The sequence below is a fragment of the Caloenas nicobarica genome, chromosome 5, assembly GCF_036013445.1.
Source record: "Caloenas nicobarica isolate bCalNic1 chromosome 5, bCalNic1.hap1, whole genome shotgun sequence".
Taxonomy (NCBI): domain Eukaryota; kingdom Metazoa; phylum Chordata; class Aves; order Columbiformes; family Columbidae; genus Caloenas; species Caloenas nicobarica.
Genome location: NC_088249.1, coordinates 62,356,276 through 62,381,481, shown reverse-complemented (window position 1 = coordinate 62,381,481; position 25,206 = coordinate 62,356,276). Strand labels below are relative to the sequence as shown.

At 37.9% G+C, this 25,206-nt stretch overlaps 2 protein-coding genes across 4 annotated transcripts in view; one reads left to right on the top strand and one right to left on the bottom strand.

Annotated features, from left to right (window-relative positions):
- Positions 1 to 17,162, bottom strand: part of KIF18A (kinesin family member 18A) — a 39,908-nt gene extending 22,746 nt beyond the window's left edge. The window contains exons 1-10 of the mRNA XM_065636489.1: positions 17,113 to 17,162; positions 15,634 to 16,028; positions 14,800 to 14,957; positions 13,574 to 13,678; positions 12,468 to 12,578; positions 9,120 to 9,317; positions 7,640 to 7,816; positions 6,672 to 6,746; positions 6,275 to 6,384; positions 1,111 to 1,273 (exon numbers count right to left, since the gene is read on the bottom strand). Coding sequence (XP_065492561.1) covers positions 1,111 to 1,273; positions 6,275 to 6,384; positions 6,672 to 6,746; positions 7,640 to 7,816; positions 9,120 to 9,317; positions 12,468 to 12,578; positions 13,574 to 13,678; positions 14,800 to 14,957; positions 15,634 to 15,961 — 1,425 coding nt within the window. The 5' untranslated portion in view covers positions 15,962 to 16,028; positions 17,113 to 17,162. The remainder of the gene's footprint in view (positions 1 to 1,110; positions 1,274 to 6,274; positions 6,385 to 6,671; positions 6,747 to 7,639; positions 7,817 to 9,119; positions 9,318 to 12,467; positions 12,579 to 13,573; positions 13,679 to 14,799; positions 14,958 to 15,633; positions 16,029 to 17,112) is intronic.
- A 67-nt stretch (positions 17,163 to 17,229) lies between these two features.
- METTL15 (methyltransferase 15, mitochondrial 12S rRNA N4-cytidine) overlaps positions 17,230 to 25,206 on the top strand; it is an 86,177-nt gene continuing 78,200 nt past the window's right edge. The window contains exons 1-2 of one of the 3 annotated variants that reach the window (XM_065635966.1): positions 17,230 to 17,235; positions 19,171 to 19,450. In XM_065635966.1, the coding sequence (XP_065492038.1) occupies positions 19,187 to 19,450 (264 nt within the window). In that variant the 5' untranslated portion in view covers positions 17,230 to 17,235; positions 19,171 to 19,186. Of the gene's footprint in view, positions 17,236 to 17,477; positions 17,546 to 17,618; positions 17,698 to 19,170; positions 19,451 to 25,206 lie in introns of those variants that run through there. The other 2 variants (XM_065635965.1, XM_065635967.1) reach the window with 2 other exon arrangements.

The following is a 25,206-nucleotide window of genomic DNA, read 5'->3' as shown; positions in this document are numbered from 1 at the left end:
CATTTGAGTGCAGCACCGCTAATGTTAAAAACAAAAGTTGAATCAGTTCATGAGAAATATTCATACGAAATAGAGCATATAAAGGTATAAGTCCTCATTATGAGTAGAGATACAGATATGCTCCATTGTAAGCAGTATTTAAATGAATGGCACATAGAAAATATTACTTCGGAGTTTCTAGGACATACAAAGAATTATACACATTAGTCACTTGAAATATCTTCATTAATGACAAGCAAAAATGTGTGATGTATTTTCACTCTGACATTTATCCAAGGACTGAATTCCATGTGAATCACTGGGAAAAAATAGTCATATGGTAAACTACCATTTTCGGCCAAATACAGATTGTTAGTGTGACTCAGCAAAATCAGCCCCATCCTCAACTTCATTTCTACATAACATATTCTCTTAAGCTGACTTTTATCAGAAAAATTAAGATACTATCTAACCATGTTTACTTATTTATACTTTGATTCTTCTAGAAAGACATGAGCATTTAACGCTTCACAACAGCAATTGTTCTTTCTTAGCCTCTAAATTCTTCTCTTAAAATTCAAGGCAACTCAATCGAATTATTTTAGTTCACATGACTCTGCCCTCCAGCAATTATCCAAACATCTTCCTGGTGACAACTGAAACATCAATGATAAGAATCCAACTTGTTTAGCACAAGGTCCATGCTTCTCCTTATGAAACAAAGATTTTTCAGCTTGGTAATAACTTCCATAGCTGTACCATACATACATTAACATGCTCTCATTTTGGAGAAGAGCATCATGAGTCTCTTAAGTCTGGTCAGGTTTTAAGTAACCATGACAATCAAGCCTATGCAAAGACAAGTTGAAAAGTTTTCACGATTGGCAGCAATAAGCACATCAACAGTTATCTGTGCAATGTGGAAATATAGCACACCTGGCATTGCTACGACATATTCTGTGTTAAAGTAAAAAAAAAAAAATGTTATCCGAGTGATAATCAGTGTGACCTATTTTAGTTGTTTAAATATTTAAGCATTGATTAATTATATAATTACTTAAGCAAAATTCATTCGTTAGTATAGCAAAATGAAGAGAGATGGTACCTTGTATTACACTATAGAAAACTCACCTTCTCTACTCTTTCTTCAGAGCACATCAGTTGAATTTGTTCATGACATTGTTTCTGGTAATGTGTCTTCAGTGTATTTTCTTTCAGTTGACTTTCCAACTTGAGGTATTCTTTCCTGATTTCCTCACGGTTTGCAAACACATTTCTAAGGATTTCTTTGTATCTATTAGAGCCAAAGGATAAGAATAAATAGATCACTTACTGAAGCTTTTTTAAATAACCATCTCCTTTACAATGGAAACTTTCAATTCCAAGTTAATAAAATAAATATTAAAACATTAAGAGGAAAAAAGTAAAGCCTGTTATAGATGAGCATTAAATAAAGTGTCAGTATGCCAGTACAGATTTTATGTACTCGAACCAGAAATGAGACTTGAAATTTTGAAGGGGTCACTCAAACCTGTTTGTATATGAAGATGACATTGGGATTCAAAGGACAGGCACCTGGAACTTCTTTACATAAAGCTTATCTTTGCCTCCAGAAGATACTAAACACCTATGTTCCCTACTACTTATACCAATTTATTAAACAGATCAGACTACTGTGGCCATAGACACACAAGGTCTCCTTCAAAAAACCTGCTAGCTATCTCTCAATTAAAGGAAGACCACAAAAGAGTCTTCAGTTGCTCACTGTCTCTGGAGCTCTGTTGTACAATTTTAACCACTAATAGATGACAAAAATCAGACCACGCATCATGTTTTAACACTTACTAGGCTAATAGGGAAAAAACCAAACTAGTCATGGAAGGTTCTTAAGAGTTATTCCAAGGAGACCAATGTTTAAACAACCTCAAAATCTGCTTATCTCTGGCCTGCAATGCAAATGAGAGTAACAAATATAAGGAGAAAGTCTGAAAGCATTATCATGTTGCAGTATAAGTTTCAGTGGTGGTACTTTTTTACTTCACTTTTTAACACTAAAAATGTAGTGCAGAATAGCCCCAAAGATACTATATATCTTGATAATAACCAACTTTGTATACAAGCCATTTCATAACACCCTATTGACTCACTAGAACTTTACATAATAATAAAGACACAGATTAACATGTGAACATTCTAAAGACATGTAACATTTGAAGTTGTTATACAATGCTTAGTATAAAAGATCATAAAATTAAACACACTAACAATACTGTAAAATAACACATAGGTCCAACTAGAGAGCAAGTTGAAGAGACATTCTTGCCATGTAGTTGACTTCTTGCCAGTGTTTCAGAAGTAACAATTCCATTTTGCAGTCTAAAGTCTGTATGACTTCAAGTCTGTTATTCTAGTGGCTTCTTAGTTTCATTTTTAAAATAAACAGAATTAACAAAAGAACTTTTCTGTACAGTTTTAGAAATTCAACAGTTTTACCTAAAAGTGTCCAGAGAATGTCTGGGTAAAAATGTGTACTAAAACACAGAATTTCAAAATATTTCTTTAAGGAATAAAATCGTTATCTGCAGGGTATCAGAATACTTACCCTATGCTGTTACTATCTAACAATCTGCACTACTACACAACTGGTTGGAGAATTTTTTCCTCCATAGTATCCATAGAAACAGGGATCCTCCCAGCTGCCCAGGAAACACAGCAATGAGAAATGAAGGTGAATCCTTTCTCTGTTTCCCCTCACAGTAAAACCCTGGGCATAACTTGAGAGGCTGCAGGTTCTGATTCTGTGGACAGTCACTGTGAGGAACTATTACTGGTAAAAATCAACCCTTTCTGTACTTATAGTCATTAGTGTCCCGAATGTGGCATCAAGAATAGAAGCCTTTGCAAATCTCCTGCCTTGAGCTGGATTCACTCGTTCAGTTAACACACTTCTACTCTTACGGAGTTACCTTAACCCTCTCTTCTTCACTTAAAGATGGCAAAGTGACCTGTAGGCAGATCCAGGGTACGAACTCTCTGGACTATCTTGGCTCAAAGAGCTCATGGACCTGTCGGTGGTGGTTCCAAAGCCAGTGCCTGCTGTCTCCCTCAACAGGCTCAAGACTTGAAGACTGGCAGGCAATGCATCTCCCAGCTTTAGATAGAGGGAGCAGGAACGACCTTTGGGTTTGAAAAAGCAAGTCATGTAATCAATGAAACTCTCCCAGACAACAGTGAAGCCAAAGCCATAGGCCGTTGGATTGAAACTGTGGATAAGGCTCCCTACCCTGTCCCAAACAGAAAGGAGACGACAGTAGAATATCTTCAAAACCTGCAAATGAATGTGGGGGAAATCAACTCAACACCCACACCATCAGTAGGATGAACCCAACAAGATCCTCATGAGGAAGAAGAGAACGCAGCATCCACTTTAATGCTGACATCGAGGGAATGAATAGGTTTACATGTGTCTCTGTGGACATTCCAGAACTTTAAAACCCAAACAAACATTCTCTGACAAACAAATCTTGATATAGAATATGTCCGGCATATTGAAAAGACATTTTAGAGACCTTGCCCATGACTGATTCTTCCCACATGTATATGACAAAATAAAGGGCAGATCACAGAAAATTAAATTAACTGTAAAGACTTATAGTGCAAAAATATGCAGGAAAACTGTCAGAACTATCAACATGACTTGGAAACCTATACTTCTCTCATTTGGGTTATTTAAATCATATTTTCAAAAGGTTTATTGAAACCTCTGGAATGACAATAAAATGAACCTCAGTTAGAAAGCATTTTGCTTTGCATGAGTTTCTACTTTTGCCACAGAAGGTTTTCCAGGTTAAAACCCCACCACTTTCAAAGGGCTCAGAAAAAAAAAGAGTTAACTGAAGAAACCTCGGTGCATAATTCTCAGAAATATGTGATGAGATATGCAGAGACAGATCAAGAAAGACTTTCACACCAAAACTTAACCTTCTTATGGAATAGGCTGACTTCTGCAATAAATTCATATATCACATCTTAATTTGTTACTTTTTGTGTGCTCTCACAAGAGACTGTCACATCAGAAAAGACAGCCAGGAACATCCCCAAGAAAAAAAAGAAACAGAAATATAAAAGCAATAGAAGGTAAGCTACAAACAAACTAAAGTCTTTGTGGAAAGAACTTCAGGTTCTTGCCTCTCTTAAACCTTGCAAAGATACTACTCAAGTAGGATCTGTCAGCAGGAGCACCAGCTGCTGTCATCTCTACAAACTACATTCTGTCTAACCAGAAAAATAACCTGTCAAGTAGTTTTGCTGAAAGCCAGCACTCATACGCAGGTGTGTGTGTTGTTTCCCAACCCCACTCCTCGATTATTAAAACAACTGAACTGGACTGTGAGGAGAAACAACACCATTGCAATATAGAGTGTAGTTTTGGAATTTTTATATAATGCAAGAGACAGTCAAGTTCTATCTGGAAACATGTTCCTACAGTTATTAAGAAAGAGCCTCGTAAACCTCCTGCTGTCCCTCTCCCCAAAACGTATCATCTTGATTTTAAAAGTCTGGATCTTGACTAGTTTATTGATAATATAACTTTAAAACTACAGTAGCTTTCTCTTACTTGTAAGATATTTTCACATTTGTGTTATGAAGACAAGCTTTCTATCAGAAAAAGGATTTTTTTCTGTTATTAAAGAACGCTGCCTAGTTTTAAAAGTCCTGTGAGGTGAACTTCTATCATCCTCCAAGTAAGACTGTTCCATAGACAGATCTATCAGGAAGCTTTTGTTGCTACTATGTTCAACTTTTTTCTCCTTTCCTAAATGTATTGTTTATTACATAAGACTCAAAAATAAAAATAACGTACCCCATTTTGTTAAATTTATCATTCTATTTCTATGCTTAGGTTATTTTGTTCAAACCCACACACAGACCAGTTGCAGTTGTTTGGCTATTTAGTTGTTTTCTTTGCCCACTCTTTTTCTTTTAAAAACTGTATTTTTATTTGAAGAATTTTTAGTGAATTGTCTGGCTGGCAGTTATTTTTCATCACTGGACTTCCACCAATTTTCCAGTGTTCTTCCTGAAAACACCTCAGTGAATGACCCTATCCCAGCTCTGTATCTCCCACAAATACAGATTTTTCATCAAGTGTTATTGCTACCAAACGTTTCACCATCATTATTTCATTTTTATCTGTCACTACATGTGTCCACATATGTATGTATACATATACATGTATACACACATGCACTCAATTTTTGAAAGATAGTGCTTTCACATGAGGAACCTTTAATAACACAAGAATAACAGTAGAAATCAGATCTGAAAATTCACGGTGACTTAAAATCAACTCATAGCAATATTCTTAAATATTGGCTAAAAGTAGAGTAAAAAAATATAAAATTTACATTTCATTTTAGTTTGTCGGAAAATCTACATTACAATATGGTACTTTGAACAACAGACATTAAAGATGGCTGTTATTTTTCTCTAAAATCTTTAGCTTTTGGTAGTAGAAAATAACTCCTTAGCCCTACAGATCTCTGTAGCTTTCTAGGAGAACATTTTGCCTAAATTTTTTTTTTTATTAATGGTAGAATTTCATCTGCATATTAGTACAGAATAAGTTTGGTAGCCTAGGGATAAAAATACCTGACTTTCCTACGAAATATCTGCGTTACAATAATCACAAAATCATTTAGGTTGGAAAAGACTTTTAAGATCATCAAGTCCAATAACAAAGTTATTGATAAGCTTTAAAAAAACCCCAGCACATAAATTTTTAAAAGCCCCATGTGCACTGCTGAAGCTCATAAATTTTAGTAAGACTCAGGCCTCTATTATAAGCAAATCCTCTCAATATCAGCAGTTCTAATGAAAATTTGATGGAAATAAATACAATCCACAGGATGCTGACATTGCTGCACTTCTGTCAATTTAGTCAATACTTCATAAGTAGTAACAATAGGTGCAAGATCTTCACCACTGATGTAAATTGTCAGAGTGAGTTACAACAGCTTTCTGAGAATCAGGGTACATGGTTACCTTGCAGTGTTTTACTGACTAATTTGCCTCAAAGGTTAATATCAAGTACACAATATTTGTTTCATTTTAAATCCATCGTCAAGTTGTTCCAAAAAGAAGTGATAAGTTATGCAAAGCCACAACTAGTCTAAGTAAAGCAACGTTAAAAATGAGAAGACCAATATTGAAAAGAGCAAGTTTGTTTTACAAATGCTTTTATAAGTGATGCAAACTTCAGTTTTGAAGCCAGCTCATAGTGTGATTACCTTACCTTTCTATTTCCACTTGCTGGTTGTTGGCAAGTACTGCTGCATTACTATTTTCGGGAATGCTTGCTTGCTTTTCTTCGTATTCTCTCAGTTTCTCTTTCAACATTAGGATCTAAAACAAAAAAGGTACATTTTAAGGTACATTTTAGTTGGAAGATAGGGGTTTTTTTTTTAAACATACCATTCTGTGCTTATGTCTTGAACACTTTTACAAATGGCAGCGGTGATATTCCTCTTAGAATTCAAAAATCTTTCTTACTTCAAAAGACTACATGGGAGGATTAGGGGAATATTGCCTTATAGGTTCAATCCCATGAACATTTTCTTTTTGTATTCAAAGTTATAATAATTAATCTTTCAAACTTCTAACGATAGATTTTTTTTTTTTTATATACATACCTCTTTCTTTTGTTCATTGCAAATTTTAACATACTGGCTTATATGACTGTCCACACTAACAACATTGCTCTTCAGCTGTTAAAAAAAGAAACAAGTTACAATTTCAGAAGGCTCCTTCATGTTTTCCTGCATAATAAATACATTGTGTCTAAATACTATATAATTACACTATATTATGAGGAAAGGGATGAATAAAATCCTGACTTGCACAACAAAAATATGACTCTTAGCTTTTGCAGTCATCTGTTGCATACCCATGGCCATGTCATTTCCTTCACAACAGAACAAGGAGAAAAAATGACATTTACATGTGCAAGCACATTTTGCATCTATTCAGACTAGTTTTACTGTTTAATGCATACCTCGTGCATTTTATCTTTAAGTATGCAACAAATGGAAACCACAGCCAAGCCCATATTACATAAAGTAAATTAGGAGTTGTGATACAAAGGATTATGAAAAAACAAACAAGAAAAATAGAGAGTAGAAGACAGGACATCCTGATACCTTTTGTCTTATCAATATAATCTCATTGTGCAACTTGGTTCCAGCTGAATTCTACCTGTAACAAGCCTTGACTGGCTCTTGTACAACTGCTCAGACATTTCTTTAACATGCTTTACAGTTCCCTGAGAATGTAATAGTAAGATACTGAAACTGGGTGTGAATTCTACCAGCTGTGGATTATTTCTAAATTTGATGCTCACGAAACAAACCCTTTCAAACCGGGAGCACAATCTCATTAATGAAGCTACGTTGCTTTTAGGTCAGAAGTACTATCTACTCTGTATCTACTACATAACTCAGGTGATGAAGAGTTGACTCTAAGAAAGAAGAGGTAACTGAACAAAATTTTGAGACAAAAGTGAAGGAAATTACGATATTCTAAAAGAAATAACTCTTCTCTTAATACTATATTATTATACTTTGACCAAAAAAAAAAAATCAATAAATACCACCATACTCACAGAAGATTTGATATCCTTCGCCCGGTTTGCGTACTTAAGAGTATTATATGTATCATCGTAGAACATAAAAGATGGACTAACAGCAGCTATCATTATTGTTCGGCAATTTCCTCCAAGAGAATCTTTCAGTAAGCGAGTAAGCTTGCTGTTTCGATAAGGAATGTGCTGTTTCTTGCTCTAGAAAAAGAATTATATGCATTTTTATGGATTAGTCAACTGCACCTTAAATATTCACCTGCCTAGAAGGCTGCTTGGAATTTCAACACTACCACAAACAGTCTTGGAACTTTTCTTCGGCATGAGTAACCTTTCTCAAAATTACATATGCATCACAAAAGGCTGTAAATCTCTTAGAACTGTTTACTACCTTTATAACAAATGTATTACCCAGATTACCTTCCAACATCTATATACATAACTATTTTTGTGATATGGGCAATTAACAGAAAACATAGACTACATTAAACTGCTTTTGGTTCATGGAATAATTGAGGTTGGGAAGGACCTCTCAAGATCCATCTAGTCCAATCCCTCTGCTCCAAGTAGGGTCAACCAGGGCAAGCTGCTGAGGACTATACCCAGTAGGGTTTTGAGTATCTTCAAGAATACAGACTCTACAACCTTTTCAGGCAGCCCAAAGTCTACTTTCTGAAGCTTTTTTCCAAATCACATCTACAGAATCCAGATCTCACAGTATGAAGTCAGGTCACTAGGGCCCCAATCCCACAAGTTGACTTGAAGAATCTTACTTATGTCAATAGCACAGGTTTTAAATTCTGTCTCCCACTCCAACAAGATGGTGATGAGAATGCGCAGCCCCAGGAACGGAAATCAAAGCTCTGATTATTTCCTCTGGCGTATTTGAAGGGGGAAATTGCTAGCAGACCAGAAGGACCAAAAGGGTGTAGCTGTAGGCAATAGACTTGACTTTGGCAAAAGTTCAGGTTTGGGCATTCACCCTCACAACTGTCCTCTCTCTTTTCCTTGAACTGGTGAGCCCGATCAGGAGATTAATCCACTACTGTGAGCAGGGGCTGAAGGTGGCAGTGGGGGATGTGGATGTACATAGAAGTACAAAAGAACAACTTTGGATAGGTGTTTTTCTCTCCTCTAAAAGCCTCCTCTCTCAAGATTAAAGGGCATAAACCTCTGGAAAACAAAAAAATCTTTGTCCTCATAAGGCTATTTATTTACTCATGCAAGCTTCTTTACAGATTGAGGTGTACAAGAAGAGCAGGTACATTCATCTTTTACACTATCCTTAGGTAGCTGCAGACTATTTTTGAGAGGTCTTTCCTATTGGGGCTGTCTTTCAGCTATCACAGAGCTGATGGTGGAAACCCATAGAAAATCTTAAACGAAAATGATGACATGAGAAGCATCAACAATGTAATCCCCATTACTTAATGAAAGCTTGCCATTCATAAACATGTTTTCAGAACACTAGGAAGAGAAGACTGCATGGGAAAGCAGCACATACCTTTGGGTCTGCCAAGGCATTAATGACATTTCCGAGAGCTAGCAAGGAGCGGTTAATATTTGTTCCTTCTCTAAAACGAGCCCCCTTGGCATTTGTAGCACTGGCACGTTCAGATCCCGCCAGGTCAATAAGAGACATTTTAGCGATGCGAACATTTTGATTAATACTAGCTGTTTTATCTTGTTGCCTTAGGTAAATCTACAATAAAACAAAATAAAAAACAACAATTAAAAGTAACCACTAACCGCTCTGCTGTTACTCTAAGCAGTAAGTTTATTTTACAGGGTAACAAATGTTTTCAGAATTTCTTATTTGAATCCTTCTAAGAATCCAAGTTAAACATTTCAGTATATATCTAACACTTGCAGGTAGTTTGGCCTAATGGAAAACAGTGAATTCACTTTGACACTTACCTCAAACTCACCTGCTTCAGGTATTAGTAGGGAAAAAGAAGCAGAGTGTGGCTGCACTGGATTTGGCTGGGATGGAGTTAATTTTCTGCATAGCAGCCCACATAGTGCTTTCAGATTTGTGACTCCAACAGTGCTGGTAACACTTTAGCTTTTGCTGAACAGCGGTTGTATGGTGCCAAGGCGGTGGGCAAGGTGTTGCAAGGGGACACAGCTGGGACACCTGACCCCAACTGACCAAAAGTTTCTCCAAAGAGAACCATAAGATATTTCCCTCTCCCTTTTGCCCTTTTGATTCACTCCCCTGTCCTACTGCAGAGGATTAAGCAAGCAACTGGGCCAGGACTTAGAGTGGCAAATGAATTTCATAGCTGCAATAATTTTTGATTCTACCGTGCTCAAGATGTACACCACACTATTGCACTTTAAACTGAAAAAGGAGTACATTTTTTAAAGCCACCTTTAAGAGTATGCCATAAAGATATATATAGGGATAAACCAGGAGAAAGGCTGGACTTCCAGTGATTTAGACTTAACTGTCATTACAATTAATAGGGGAACAATACTCACTGCTGTGAAAACACATAGTACTCCATGGTCTTTGGGAAAGCTGTGACCCCTGAGGCCACTTGTTCCTGCTCATCTCTTTTTTCCTGAAATCTCCCGTATACAGGAGATACAGAAGGAACTAAATGCTTTTGTTTCCTTCTACTAGTGAAGGTATTCTTTCCTCAGGTTTATGAGGAAGTAGGTAGAGCATGATTATACAGTCAATAAGAAGATTACAGTTGTCCTCAGACAGCTCTTACTTTTCCAGGATTCTCTATAAATTCCCCTTTCTTTTGGGTTAAGTGCCTTGCCACTTGTAAGGCTAACGGCTACTGAACCTTTCATGAATGCACTTTTAGACAGTGAATTGGGAAAGAGTTGCCATACGTATAAGGTAATTGACTAATAAAGACAATATCTCACCAGTACTGCAGGTTTAAGCTTTGTGGCAGCAATTTTTGACAGAAAAAAAATTGACAAGTATTGGGAGTGAATAAAACTCGTATGACTTGCCACAAAATGTATGTCTATATCAAATAGACAAGGTTCTACATCAAACAATGCAAGTTCTGTTGTACTATTTCTAGGACTATATATATTTATTTAAAAAAAGCCACTTCCCTGTACTTACCTTGGTAAAGTAGCTATCTCAGGCTTGTAATACTCTACCAGAACCCAGTAACTGTCATTAGTGAAATAGAGAAAGGTGGAGTGAACAGACAAACTATGTTGCACGACTCAAGCTTTCAGAAAAATTCAAAAGATACAGGAAATGCCCCAAAGCAGAATCTTTTCTATTTCTTTGTCCGTCAGCAGAACACTTTCAATAGAACAGTGTTGCAACTGGGATTTTACTTTCAGATGCAGTAATTGCCTGACCTAGATAGAGATTTCAAACCCAAGACAGATGGTACAGTAAGGCACAACTTGCATCTCTAAAATGAGAATGTCTTGGGCCAAGACTTTTACTACTTTCTGAGTCAGTTCCAGAAAACATCCTTCTCCAACAAAGTTAACAGCAAAAAACAAAGTCAGCATAAGAGATAACGGACCTCTACAAACAAGAGCAGCTCTTAAAATAATAGAAAACTTAAAAAATGAAGAGGAATCAAGGCAGCATTAGGGATTTGTCATCATGTATATCTGCAGAACCAAAGATACAATAAAGGATAAGTAGGTAAGAGATGTTTTACAGAATGTGACAAATTTGTGGAAATATCTGAGAAACTGACATAAATGATTCCTTGTAGTACTAATTGCCTAGTTTGTAATTATTTCTTACAGATGCCAACACTGCTAATAAGTGCAACAAGTAAATAGGGTATCTAAGAATCCACTTTAAAAAAAAGCATATAGTTGTGAATTTGCTTAGCTTAAACCACTATACCTTAATTCAAATCTGTTAAACTTCCAGTTGCATTCATTGGATCAATCCAGTTAGCAACAGTAATATTCCTCTAAAGCGCAACACGCAGACGCAGCATTTTCTATTAAGCCTTTATTTACACACACATTTTTCTAAATCCTCTTCTCCTCTCAAGCATAAAGTCACTTCTGTGAAAAAGGCTTAAAACCCATTCACTCTTAAATGTGCTATTGTTCAAAGAGTGCACTAGTTTATCTCTGAGAACACATGATATTTGCAGATATTTATATAAATCACACATTCAGGATACAATTGTTTAACAAAACAAACCATGACTTTCACCAATAATTTGTGCACTTAGCAGAAAATAACACTTAAGCAAAAGCAATTAAATATCTTGACTGACAGCCAGGCCCTCTCAAAAGATAATCCTGAATGTTTGTTGCAGTTTCTCTCTTTACAAGAGTTAACTGGATTAGGAATACTGAAAAGAACACCAGATAAAGTTTCTGATATCTATGGCATCCTTGAACAGAATCAGTCTGACAGTTTTTGTGAATGAACTGTGCACTGGAACTAAATGCTTAGTGTAGAGCAGAACGTGCTTTCAGACATGGCAATGGCCAAGCTTTAAATGGAAAGGTCTTTTCCTTCATAGAAAAGTTCTAACACCCAGACATTTGTCCATGAGTATCAAGTATGTAAAGGTTCATAGTAGCTATATTTGAAAAAAATAATTCAATGAAAAGCTTTCTTGTTCCAAGCTTCAACTAACAGTTGTTAGAAGAAATATCTTTTCTGTAAAACAGTAATTTTGAGCTTTGAATATACTTCCATATCGTTCTTTGTAAATATGTAAAGGTTACAAGAAGCCAATAAGAGTAAACTAGAAAACTTCAATCTCCTCTTAGGCAAGCTAATATTCAACAGAGTTTAAAGAAAAGAAAGCTTCCATTGCATTCAACTTTAGACAAAACTACAACTCACAGTAATGACAACTGTACCTCTGCTTTATCATTTTACCTGAAAGACAGCATGGGACCGGGAAGAGGAGGCATTTACATCGGTGGGATGCTGCGTTCTATTTTTATTTCCATAATCCAACATTTGAAGGATTTCCTCTGCTGATTTAGGCTTTAAGGGTAGAACATAAGATAAAAGCATGTTATTTTTTCCCCTTTCAATCAACTATAGGAGATTCTATACTGATTCTAAAACACATTAACATTCACCTTCAAAAAAATAAAGGAACTTAAAATTGCTTGTTTTGGAATTGAAGAACTTCAGACAAACATTTGCAGTTAAAAAGCAGTAAGGTACAAAAAGCAAGCACTTAATAAATGCAGAAATTTCAATCTGAGACTTTTTTTAGCAAAGAGTTTAAACAAATCTGCAAAGGTTCTCCATAGTTAGAAGAAGTACAAGAAAAATTAAATCAACCAGTCTTAAATAAAACTAACGCATTAAACAGGGATATCCTAACTTTTTTCCCCACAAGACCCAAGCTTTGGAAAGATGGTGTTCACAGAGTGAGAAAAACTAATAACATCGTTTCCTGTTGCATCATCAATCCACGCACACAAAAGCTGGAAGTTACATAGTGTTTCAAATACGCTAAAAGGCTGCAAGAAAATAGGGCCATGAGAGTGGATTTTCAGGTCGGAAAACCAAGTTCTGCCACAGACTTTGCAAAGTAATTGCTATGCTGGCCTGGAAAAGTAATTTACCATGAAACTTTTCAAACTTAGTTATTTAAAAACAAAAACAACTGTGAGACATTTCAGAGTTGTAGAACACTCCAAGATGGCACTACAGACAATTAATTCCTTTAACAAATGCAAAGATGTTTTCGGCAAAAACCAAATCTTTCAAAACCTGAAGTACCAAAATAATCATACCCTTTTGATAACAAGGATTGAATGCTTTTATCCATTTCCACTGAAGATTATTAGCAGACTTTTAAATAATTAGTTAGGTTTGCAAGTTACTAAGGTACTGGTGATTATGGCCAGAAAAAAAGCCCACTAAGAAATTCTCAAGTTGCTACAGCTTTCACAGATCAATGGGATGTTCACCATTTTCTCAAACGTATTGTGGGGTTTCCTGAATTTCAATATCTATTTCCATACCTGATGTAACGTAAGACCTTGAACTACCACCCCTTTCTGGGTATCTTCACGAACAGCCAGAGGTCCCGAGTTTACCAGCAGATCACGGATCTGTTCATTGTAGACCTTTGAAAGGGAATTTAAAATATTTTAATAAGACTATCCTATCATACTTGACAGAATTAAACTTAACTAGCCAGAAATCACAGTCTTTTTTAATACTTCTTTCAGATAAAGTAACAAAATCGTTCTGCAGAATTTTTGCCAAACAGCTTTCCTATACCAAGATGGAAATATTCAGTTAATCCCGTTTGCATGAATTTTTTTAGCCATTGAAGTGAGAGTTATTCTTTCCTAGTAGATGTTCTTAGTTTTAAAAAAGCACACCACAAAAACAAAGTTTACCTATTTTTACAAAAATGCTTTTATAGCAATCATGAATCCAAAGCATTTATTGTCTTCCATTACCCTTCATAATTCATACTATAGTGAGATTTTGTAATCCAAATATACTTGTCAAAATTCTTAAATACTGTATTTCTTGGTCTGTGGAAGCACTTGAAACAGCACATGGCAAAGCAAACTTTTTGCTCCTCCTACTCCCCCCAAATACTAACTAGTCTTCCATTAAAACTTTGAGGGGGCTAAAAGGTAACAATTTTACTATTACTGCTTGACAACAGTGCTAAAACAACTACTTGTAAAAACAGAACTGTGATGCAAAAAAAAGGGGAGGAGAAGGTGACAAAGAACAAACAGAATATTTGTAAAGAGGTAACCATTCACAGAGCAGCTCTAATTCAAGTAATTGTGCTATGTCTCAAATAAAATATACATGAAACTTTAAAAAACAACATCAAAAAGGCATTAGATATCATTTTTGTGATCTCACTGTGCTTATAGGATTTTATTGTGAAATCCTGAAATATAACCCTGAAAAGATATTTTCTTGTACACATCAACAGATGTTCAAGAGGGATGTAACTGATCAGCAAGACAGAAATCATTAGAATGTTTAGTAAATGTATTAGAATAGATTGTCTTTTTTGGACAGCCTTCTGTTAAATAATAAGAGGTGCCTATACATAGCAGCAAATTTGTGGAGCACAGCTCAGTTCCATTCCTATCAGGGACAACAAATTTAATAAAGTCCCAGGAAGGGCCAGGGGAATGCAAAACCAGCTTGTCTTTATTTATTAAAATATGCCTTACTAAAAGCAACATACTAAATATAAGAACTCGCTTACCTCTAAATAAGAGACAGCAAGATTGCATATTTTATCTTCTTTTATTTGATCCATGCAATTATAAAGTGCCATCATGGTTAAATACATCACACCAGGATCTTCAGGGGAACCTAACATTGTATGAGTCTTTCCAGCTCCCGTTGCACCATATGCAAGCACTGAATTTTCACAAAAAAACCAAACAAAACAAAATATTTACTGTATACCAGTAAGCTAACTGGGAACACAAAGTCAAATGGACATCCACACACCTCTGTCATTCTGCACAGCTGTTTTCATAACTGATCAAGTTTCTTACTTAGGCTTCACCTCTTGCAGCTACAATCAGAAAGCTATTTCAAAACCACATCAATTTTTGAATTTTCAGTGCAAAATTCATTCATTGGCAATTTACATGGAAATATTATTAGCTTACTCTCATAACCCTAAACCATCAACTTATCGCAGGTAGATATTTCATTTCCTTGCCACATTCTATTTGCCAATTAAAAAAAACCAAGCTACTGATGAGAGTTCATAAAGCAGGCTACCACACACTCAGTGACGCAACTACTTATGATTGAACAACTCTTTCCAGAGAACTTCCTCCAGAGTCATCTATATTTCAGATAAAATTCTTGTCTACGATAACGCTAACATGAACCCATTTTCAAAATAGAGCTATCTCAAGTTCTGTAGACTAAACCTTCAGCCTCTCATATCTATAAATGAAAACAAATGCTTTCTTTCTCTCTCAGCCTTTTTTAAGGCCTCTGCAGCAGTCAAGTACAATGGTAGAAACTTTGAGGAATTTAGTGAAGTTTTTGAATGGAAGAAGATAAATAGCAAAGTTACCTGTGCAATTATACCCATTTAAGAAGCCATCGATTACATTTTTGGTCGTATGTTCAAAAACTTCCACCTGGGACGAACTTTCATCAAAAACAGCATCAAATACAAATTTCAAATCTTTATTTTTTCTCTTATTAATATCCCTATGGGTAAGTTTCTTCCCGTGAAAGAAGCTGACTTCTTCTTCTTTTGGGTCAAAGACCAATATATGCTGGTCCACGACGTGAACGACCTTGCTAAAGTTACCATCTTTTTCCTTTTGAGACTCTGGACGGACACGGACCACCACTTTCACATGATTACAGACGTCTTCCTCCTTAGCAGCAAACATAGCAACATCCCTTTTGTTGCCCTTCTTTGCTTCAAAGACTCTTGCAGACCAAGCAGCTGGATCTTTCCTGCAATTGACAAAAAAAGAGTGAAAGGCCTAACATTTCAAGTATAACCTTTCAAATAGTTCACACCTTTGATCAGGACTAACGTCTTGTACCTGTGCTGCACCTGCCCATCCCTCTGGGCTGCTGCAGTGACAGCACAACTTCGGAAAGCACAGTAACTGCCCTGAAAAGGTGACCTAGTTCAGCACAGCTTTAAGGAAACTAAGTAGCATTTCCCTAGGAAATCAGGAAGCTTAATTTAACAATTTGAGCTACTAATTAATCTACCAGCTTTCCTTTAGTTCAGAGCAAGGTTCCAGATCAGGTACCAGGTTTCTACACAGAATCACAGAGTGGTTGGGGTTTGGAAGGGACCTCTGGAGACCATCCAGTCCAACCCACCTGCTAAAGCAGGGTCACCAGAGCAGATCACACAGGAAGGTGTCCAGGTGGGTTTGAATGTCTCCAGAGAAGGAGACTCCACAACCTCTCTGGGCAGCCTGTTCCAGGCTCTGGCACCTCAAAGTAAAGAAGTTTCTCCTGATATTCAGATGGAACCTCCTAGGCTTCAGTCTGCGGTTTTCTGGTCCTTCAGCAAAACACAGAGCTTTGTCTACGATGCTAGTTTAGTCGTATTGCATGTAGGTTTAAATTAACGGCGAAAGTTGGATTCACTTTAACGTTATTCGGACGGGACACAGAAACATGTTCTATAGATGCCAAGGCAGGAAGTCCCTTCAACGGGCCCTCCCCGCTGGTCACCGGGGGCCGCTCGCTCTTAAAAGCGAACAGCGACCATCACGGGAACGGCTCTCAGTGGCACTTTTTCAGCTTGGGGACACGCTTACCCTTTCCCTTTCTCAGCCGGGCCGCCCCACGGCCACAGAACCAGGCGGGAACGCGAGGGAACACCCGGAGCGGGACGGCGGGGGAGCCGCGGCCCAGCCCCGCCCAGCCCTCCTCACCCCACCACAAGCAGCGTTCCGCTGGGCTGTGCTGCCAGCCCCACAGCACGGCCGAGGCCGCAGCGGAAGGACCCGACAGGACAGGACCGGACCGAACCGAACCGAACCCGCCCGCCGCCCGGGCCGAAGCCGCCACTCACCTCCGCACGGCCGAGCAACCGCCGCCCGCCCCGGCCGCCGAATTCAAACACAAGCGGCCCCGCCCTCCCCGCCTCCTCATTGGCCGCCGCCCCCGTGACGCCACCAGCGCGACGGCGCCGAGGGTGAGCGTGAGGGGACGTGCGGCCGCGCTCAGCGCCCGCCGGGGCCCGGTTGTCTCAGCTGGGGCGCAGCGGGATGGGGGCGCCTGGGGGGCTCAGCACTACCCCGCTTTATGGGGGTTGCAGGCGCCTGCTGCTGGGGGTGGGGGGAGTGTTGTGATGGCGGCTCCGGCGGTGTGGAGCTGAGGGGGTTTCCCGCCTTCCTGAGCCTCTCAGGGGGAGCGGGAGGCCTGGGCGGGGGTTGGCTCTGTGGGGCTGAGGAGCAGCGGCGGAGCCCGCGGTCAGCGGGGCTTCCACGGCCTGGTGGTACCAGGTACCTCGGTACCAGGGCCCCTCGTGTCACCTCGGCCCGGGCGGGGATGGGGCTGCGGGGTGTGGGTGTTTCTGGGGAAAAGCCTTACAGGGTCGAATCTCTGTTCTCTCTCTGCTTTTATCACCCACTTGAGTGCAAAACCCGCTCTGCAGGTGGCTACCTCAAGCTGCCTGAACGCTGCTTAATGTGCATGATGTATATAACGTGTATGCTGTAAGAAAGGATGCTTCTGCTCGCTTCTAAGAAAAAAAAAAAACAACACAATTGTGTAGGATGAGGTTGGTTGTGTGTAAAGTGCGTCCCTGGTGTTAACGACACCTCCTGGGCTCGCACCGGTATAGCGCAGGGTGAGCTGGTTGATGATTGTTGGTCTTTGCCCTGTTCATACACTATTTTCTGTAGGGGCTTTGTGGTTTGTTGCAAAACCGCAGGGCGATGGTATCTCTGTGCGAAGTTGTAAAGGGGTGCATACTTCCAAATTTAAGACTTTCAAGTTTGAGGTAAAGGGGAAATATTGCCCAGCTGAGGCTTAAATTTCCAGAATTACTTTCCAGGAAAATAACTTCCCAGAGGTGATAACTCAGCGTGTTCTTATCTATGCAGGCAAAAGATGTGAAGCCTCTGGCTGGGTAAATCCAAGCAAAGCATGTAGTAAAAATCTGATAAGTAAAACAAGGTTGCCCTTCTGTTAATGGGATAAATTTAGGGTGGCACTTTTTCAGATAGTTTTATGTCAAAGTTTGCAACTTTCCTGCCTGGTAGGAGAGACTACGAAATACAGGGTTACAGGAGGTCTCAGCTCCATAAAGAAATGCAGATATCAATAAAGCATTATTATCATGTATGTTAAACTTTTTTTTTTTTAAATGGAAGGTAAGAATTTGCTCAAGTCATGCAGCCATCTACTAGTAGGTTACTGAGTTGGGGTGTTTTGGCCAGAGGGGAAATTCATCAGTTCTCCATGTGGTTAAAGACAAAGTACATAGCAAACCACTCTGATGTTTCAGGGTTTTGGGTGTTATTTCAGTTAGTTATACTCTGCAGAATTCTTGCATTTGACTGTGCTCAAAATATGTGGTCTTACAAGAGGTAATGCATAATGAAAACCACGGATTTATTACATGTGTAACACAAAATTATAGCACTGTTTTAAATATGGTTGCAGCGTTTGCTTTGTCCATTCCTGGCTTAACTAGAAATATAGAAAACTTGGCAACCAGAGTGCTGATGTTCAGAGCAATCAACTCATTGCACTTGGTGAAACAAAGGGGAACAATTTGAAAGTAAAGTCACTGTTCTGGTTGTGCTCAGATTTGGTTCGTCATATAAAGTTAGTGTCTCTGGGACATTGTAACGCTGTTAGAGTCCTGGCAATGAAAAGGAAAAGGAGATGTTCCTGATGAAAAGGAAACCATTGTTGTTTGAATATGATTGACTGGTAGATAACATTGAAAATTCTGAAAACAAGTTAGAGTTTCTCACTTTTTGCTGACATGATGTATCTGTAAAACTGCCCATCTTGGACTGCATAATGCTTTACTTACAGCGTTTCCACTTTTTAAAAACAAATCTAGTGTTTTAAGTATTTATTTTTAAGTAATTCCCTACATCTACTGTTTTTCTAGGTTGTTCAGCTCCAAAATGTTATCTCGGTGTCTGTGCCAAGTTCACAAATGTTTGTTTCTGAGCAACTTCAAACTGAATTCAATAAATGTGGCTACTTTGGCCAGAAGGATCCATTCTTCAGCAAAAAATCTTTCTGACAGTGAGTTAAAGGAACAAACTGTCCCAAAATGTGAAACTGAAGAGTTGCTTCAAAGTACAGAAGGCAATAATTTTGGAAGATTGCACACACCAGTGATGCTGGAGGAGGTTGTTAATTGTTTATCCCCCCAGCCAGGCCAGGTGAGTCAAAAGTTGTGGTCAAATCTCGCTGCATGGCCTTATGAAAACTTCTTTTGTTGTAACACAATGTTTTAAGTGTTTTGGAAACCACAGAGAATCCAAATAACGTAATTATTATAATGTGCATTGCTCTTGCGTATATCCTTCTGTTGAAGATGCCTAAACTAGTGAAATACATAAAGAACTTTGAGTTCAGATTTCATTCACCTGTCAGAACTGTGATGAAATTTTCACACATTAAATGAGCATATAAATTGTGATACTACGTAAAGTATTTTTCAAGTTGTGTAAGTGTTTACTTGAATAAGAATTAAGAAGAGGCTGATGGGGGGACTGTTCATTAAATTGTGTTTGTTGATATAAATAAGCATATTTGGCAATAAAACTTGCAAAAGAAACTATTCCTGGTTATAAACTGTGGAGAGTAGCTATTGTTGTCCCTGAAGACTTTTTGAGATTTTAAATATTAATGTAAAATAGCTTATTATTGGGGTGGGGTTTTTTTCTGGTCTGTGTATATGTGGTTTTGCAGATTTCTAAGAAATTGATGAACTACTGGTGACAGACATGAGAGCACAAGTGTGTTAACTTGAAAAGGAGGATTTACACTAGACAGAAGCCTGTTTAGCATAACTGAAAATGAAAACAGCACTTCCGTTTTTCTTTTTGTAAAGACAGCATAAATCATACATTTGTAGCACTTTCTGAAGCCTGAACTTTTGAAAATAAGTGGTGTGCAAAAGCATGAAATGTGTCAGCTGAGTTTTGCTGGAGTTAACATCAGTGAAATTTTCAACAAAGGCCGAGACTGTTTCTCATTGACATGAATAGTGGTACAGTTGCTGTTAACATGGATATAGAACTGGGACTGTGGTATCAATTTATATTTTTAAGGTGATAGTCATGACTAGGAACTTAATGAACACTGTATTTTATGGGCAGGGAAGTCAACGTTCTGATCTTGGATTTTGTTTTTCTGCTTTCTTTTCTCCTGTGCACATGAAGATTTCCTTTACTGGGTTTTAACACTGTTACATTACTTGTTACAAAAGAACTGATTTGGACCTTTATTTCTCCTTGTGTCCTAAGACAAGGAGTTCCCGATATAAGGAAAATCCAATTAGAAAGAAAACGTTCTCCCTGTAGTTTTGGTCATTAAATGGGGTTTTCGTTTTACTTATAGGTGTTCCTAAGAAAATAAGTGTTACATAAGAGTGAGTCACAGCTGAGATAAAGATGTTAGTACCCTCCTACTGAATATCCTTGTTGACTGTCTTGTTTGTGGAATCTATTTGTCATGGGTTTAAGCAACAGTTTTTCCACTTATCTCTGAATCTTCTTTTATTGCTTTAGAGCTTGTTTCTACAAAGTCCCTGTAGTAGTCCTGTCTTCAAAGCATATTGTACAAATTAGTTTTTACCGATTTACCGTACTTCTCCTCAATGAATAGTCTGTTGGAGTAAATCTACACACAAGTAATTTCCTATTTAAGTTCACTGTATCGACTAAACTACGTTTTAGTCTTCAGTCCACTAGTGTTCTTTACACAAACTCAGCCACTGTTTCTGCACTTGTCTGGGCAGCTTGAGTTTTCTCGGTTCTCTTAAAGTTTAATGGTTGTGAAGAACCAAGCATGCTTTTCAGAATGAATGTCTTTGGACATCCAGAAGCATGTTTTCCCAATTTTCTCCTTTCTTTTTCCTATTTTTTTCCTTTGCAATAGTCACTAGAGATGTGGATCTCTTCCACATCATACAGCCATAGTGATATGAAATGAATTTCATTAGCAGTAAGTTCTACTGTGAATGCCTGAGGATGAAACTTTGAAATTTTGATTATTCTTATGGGGGTCTTATAACAAAGGTTCTTACAGGTTGCAGAGCTCTAGGAAACTACTTTGATAGTGTTCCAGCACACACTTTTATGTATAATAACTAGAACAAAACCAAGCATTATTATTATATCTTACTCAGATTTAATGGGGAAGCTTGTAACCTGGTGACTTGTATGGTTTTACGTTAAATGTGCTCTAGAATAGACTAGAGTGGAGATACAGTGAGCTCTAGGAGTATTACTTGGTTTATGATAGTTCTGGAAGCTTTTCTTTAATATCTGTAAATTAAATGGTAGGTGATCAAACTTGAGGTGAGAAAGAACGAATAAGACCATTCCCTTTTCTCCAGTGTTTGAGTGGTTAATCCAAAACAGAGTTAATATCAGATGAGCTTTTGATCTTGTTCTGTTCATTGTGTCTGAAAAAAACAAGGCAGTTGATTTTCCCCAAACAGATTTTGTCTGACTTCTTGAGTTAGTTGGGATTTCTTGCAGAGAGATCCTCTTTGATTCTTCATAAAATTATTCAGATTATTTTTTCTACCAAACTTTCATTAAAAAGGGTATCCTCTTTGTCTTGGAAATAATGTGTAAGTGATACCTAGCTTCTAGAAAGAGATGATTATTTCTTAAAACCATCCAGCATTGCCATGAGCTTTCCTTTCAGTCTTTCAGGTATACATTGCATCGTTCTCAGGATAGCTACTATTTTCATGCATCTAAATGTCAAACGATTCTTTTTCAAATGAGAGAGTATGAGTATGGCCTTCCAAAATAACAAGAAGCAGCATAAGATATTGCTGACAGTCAAACATTGGGCTTTTGTCACTGAAATGCTGCTTGAGCTCTGCAGTTAGTTTGAAGACAGCAGCCTTTCACCTCCTGAAGTTCTCTTGCCACTGTTGGATGTTGATGTGGAGTGGAGTCATTTCCTTCCTGTTCCTCAGAGCTATAATAGTCAAGTAATAGATGACACTCAAAAGAAGCTGAGGTAGATTGCTGGTGTGCAAAAGCTGAGTCTAGTTCTGAAATTGTTCTCTTAGTTTCTTTATATCATTGGCCATGTATCAGTATTCCTTTTCCACCTTATACTGAGTGTAAGCTCCTAAGGACAAAAATAACCTTTCTCTGTACAGCACCATGCAGAGTGGACTTCTGTTTTGTGAGAAGAGTTTCCAAGAATCATGGTGTATAAATAGTTATGTGGCTGTGCTGGTGGCCAATGTACTTACTGTAGTACTTCCAAACCAATCTGCAAATAATTTGTAATTGGAACAACCCATTTACACTAAAGGCTCTCAAAAATGAAGTTTTCCACAGGCTGTCCAAGGTAAATAGGAATTTAAAAGGGACCTTGAAAAATTAAATCTGAGTTCTTAAGTTGTATGAGGTATTTTGTAGGATAAAACCAAAATACTGAGTTTGGCATGGAATATTCATTACATCCTGAGATAATTGCTGCAAAACTTCTTTTGGATGAGCACAATGCTCCCATGGACAAAGGAACTGTTTTTATCATTTTAGCCTCTTTTCCACTGGACTTGCAAATTGCAAGTAGTCCAGTGACAAAGTGATTCATATAGTCTTTTTTGTTGTAGAAACAGCTGTATGTTTTTTTGTGGGAAGCGTACTGAAAATACCTTTCCACATGCAAAGCATATGATTAATTCTTCTATGGCAGCAGCACGCGATAAAGATAAGCTGTCGTTGTAAAACAGGAGGAAAAGACACTGGAACTTGGAAAAGGCAAATTAATAGAGCAAAATTCTGAAAATAGACTGGGCATTACAGAACACTTTTTTTGCTGTGATACTTCGGCGTTACTCGGGGTATTGAGAGTTATTTCAGCTGATCGTGTAGTTCCTGTGCACCCTGTCAGTCACTCTTGTCTTGCCTGATTTCTTGGTTGTGTATATTGTAATTTTACAGAAGAGAATAGCCCATTTTCAGATCACAGCTGTGTAGGGAGATGTGTAATGAGACATGTATTCATTTTCTGTGGTGTGTGATAGGAAACTTGTTAAAGAGAATCTCATCAGCTAGAGAGCATTGCTTAAAATATTTGGCTAAAATCATACTTTAAAGGGGATTTTTTTTTGGTGAAATTAGCATTCGAAAGTAGTGCATGAAAGTGGAAAACATTTTAAAAATATTTTCCAAAATGTTTTAAGACATGCACAAGATAGTCCTTTAAATATTGTTTTAGGGACTAATATTATCTGTTTTTACGGTGACAGTGTTTACATGGGAAGTTGAAAGACCAGACTGCATTTGCCTCAGTTCCTTAACTTATAACTGATTGCTCTCTGCTATGACAAGCAGTCTAAATAAAAAACTTAACAAGGTAGAAGGAGGAGTATTTAACAAAATGATGCTGGCAAATGTCATATGAGTTCTACAGTACCTGCGTCTGGGTGAGTTCCATCATGAAATGAGAGAGGAAAGAATCGAGGACAGGGAAGAAAACAAGACAGGAGATGGTGTTCATGATCGGCTTGTTGATTGAGGGAGCGCAGAAAGTCCAGTTGTGCTCTTTAGTTGTCTGAAGTTTCTTGCTTTGCTGTTTTCTGTAGTGGGTCCTGAAAGAATACGGGGATCATAAATTCCCTAATGACAGATGAATTAAAACACATAGGACTTCTTTGAGAGAACTGCACATCTGTTCTCTGTTTTGAAGCCGATACTGCTGTGTTATTAGACTGTGGTACCAGGAAACGAAAAATATTCATGTATTGGATCTGAATGATGGCAAGATATGAATGAGGCATGGTGAAGAAATCCCTTCGGATTTTACTTTTTTATACTTTGAGATTTTGCTCTTTAACTAAAAAACTTGGGAGGGAGGGAAGAATAAGCTGGCTACAGCTGCACAGGGAGGAATCTTGGTTGTAGTTCTTGGACATCTGCCCGACCACCTCTTCTCCCCACCTGCAGCCCAGCTCTCAGCAGGCACATCTAAATGGGATCATCAGCAACAAGACGGCTCTCACCAACTTTCTTCTGTGTCTTTCTCTGTTGCGATAGAGGAGGGGAAGCCTGCAGCTGCCATCTCCAAAGAGACCAGCAAGGGAACTTGGGCTGCCTACAGAGAACAACTCTGCAGATGTGCCAGATTTCATTTTATTGTAATCCTGGGTTAGCTCGCTGTTACCACTCTATCACATAACAAATGATAGTGCTTCAGGAGACTATTTAAGATGCTGTGTTATAATAAAGCAAGATTCAATGCTTTCGGGTGACTCAGCTTGTAATGACGCTGTATATGCTCTCCTTTTCTGTTGTGACAGCATTACTCTTTGCACCTCTTGGGGAAAACTAATAAAATTCACCAGAAAGTAATCTAAGCCCTTTAAATTTAAACTTGAGTGAGCCTGTGATCCCAGAAAGGATGATAATTAATATATGTAGCTACTCATTTCCTCCCCATCTAGTACTTTGTGTCTTATTTAGTCAGCCTTTTGGCTAAGCTTTGTTATGAAATATTTGAATTTGAGTTTGTAAACAGGAATAAAGACTTTCTGCCACACAAAATATCACTAGGGTTTTAAGATCACATTTGGAGTACAGGAAATAACTGCATATTTTTCCCTTTCTTGTCTTTCTGTTTAAGGTAATCCTGTTTTGAGTAGCAAAACACAGATGTGTTCTGCATGAGGAGATAATTAAAAGTTTAAACTACCAAATCTGATGTTTGAAATTAATTTGTATCTGAAGTCACTGAAATGCGTGGTCTGATGTTTGTTTTTGTTTTTGTTTTTTTATTTTTTTTTTTTTTTATTATCTTCTTAGAGTTACTGAGCACATCATCTTCATTCCGGTGATGTTTGCTGGTGCTCAGCAGCTTGGGAAAATACTTTTTTTTAATAATTGTATTTCAAACACTGAATCAACTAATATTGTTTCAGGCTCTCTCTCTATAAAAA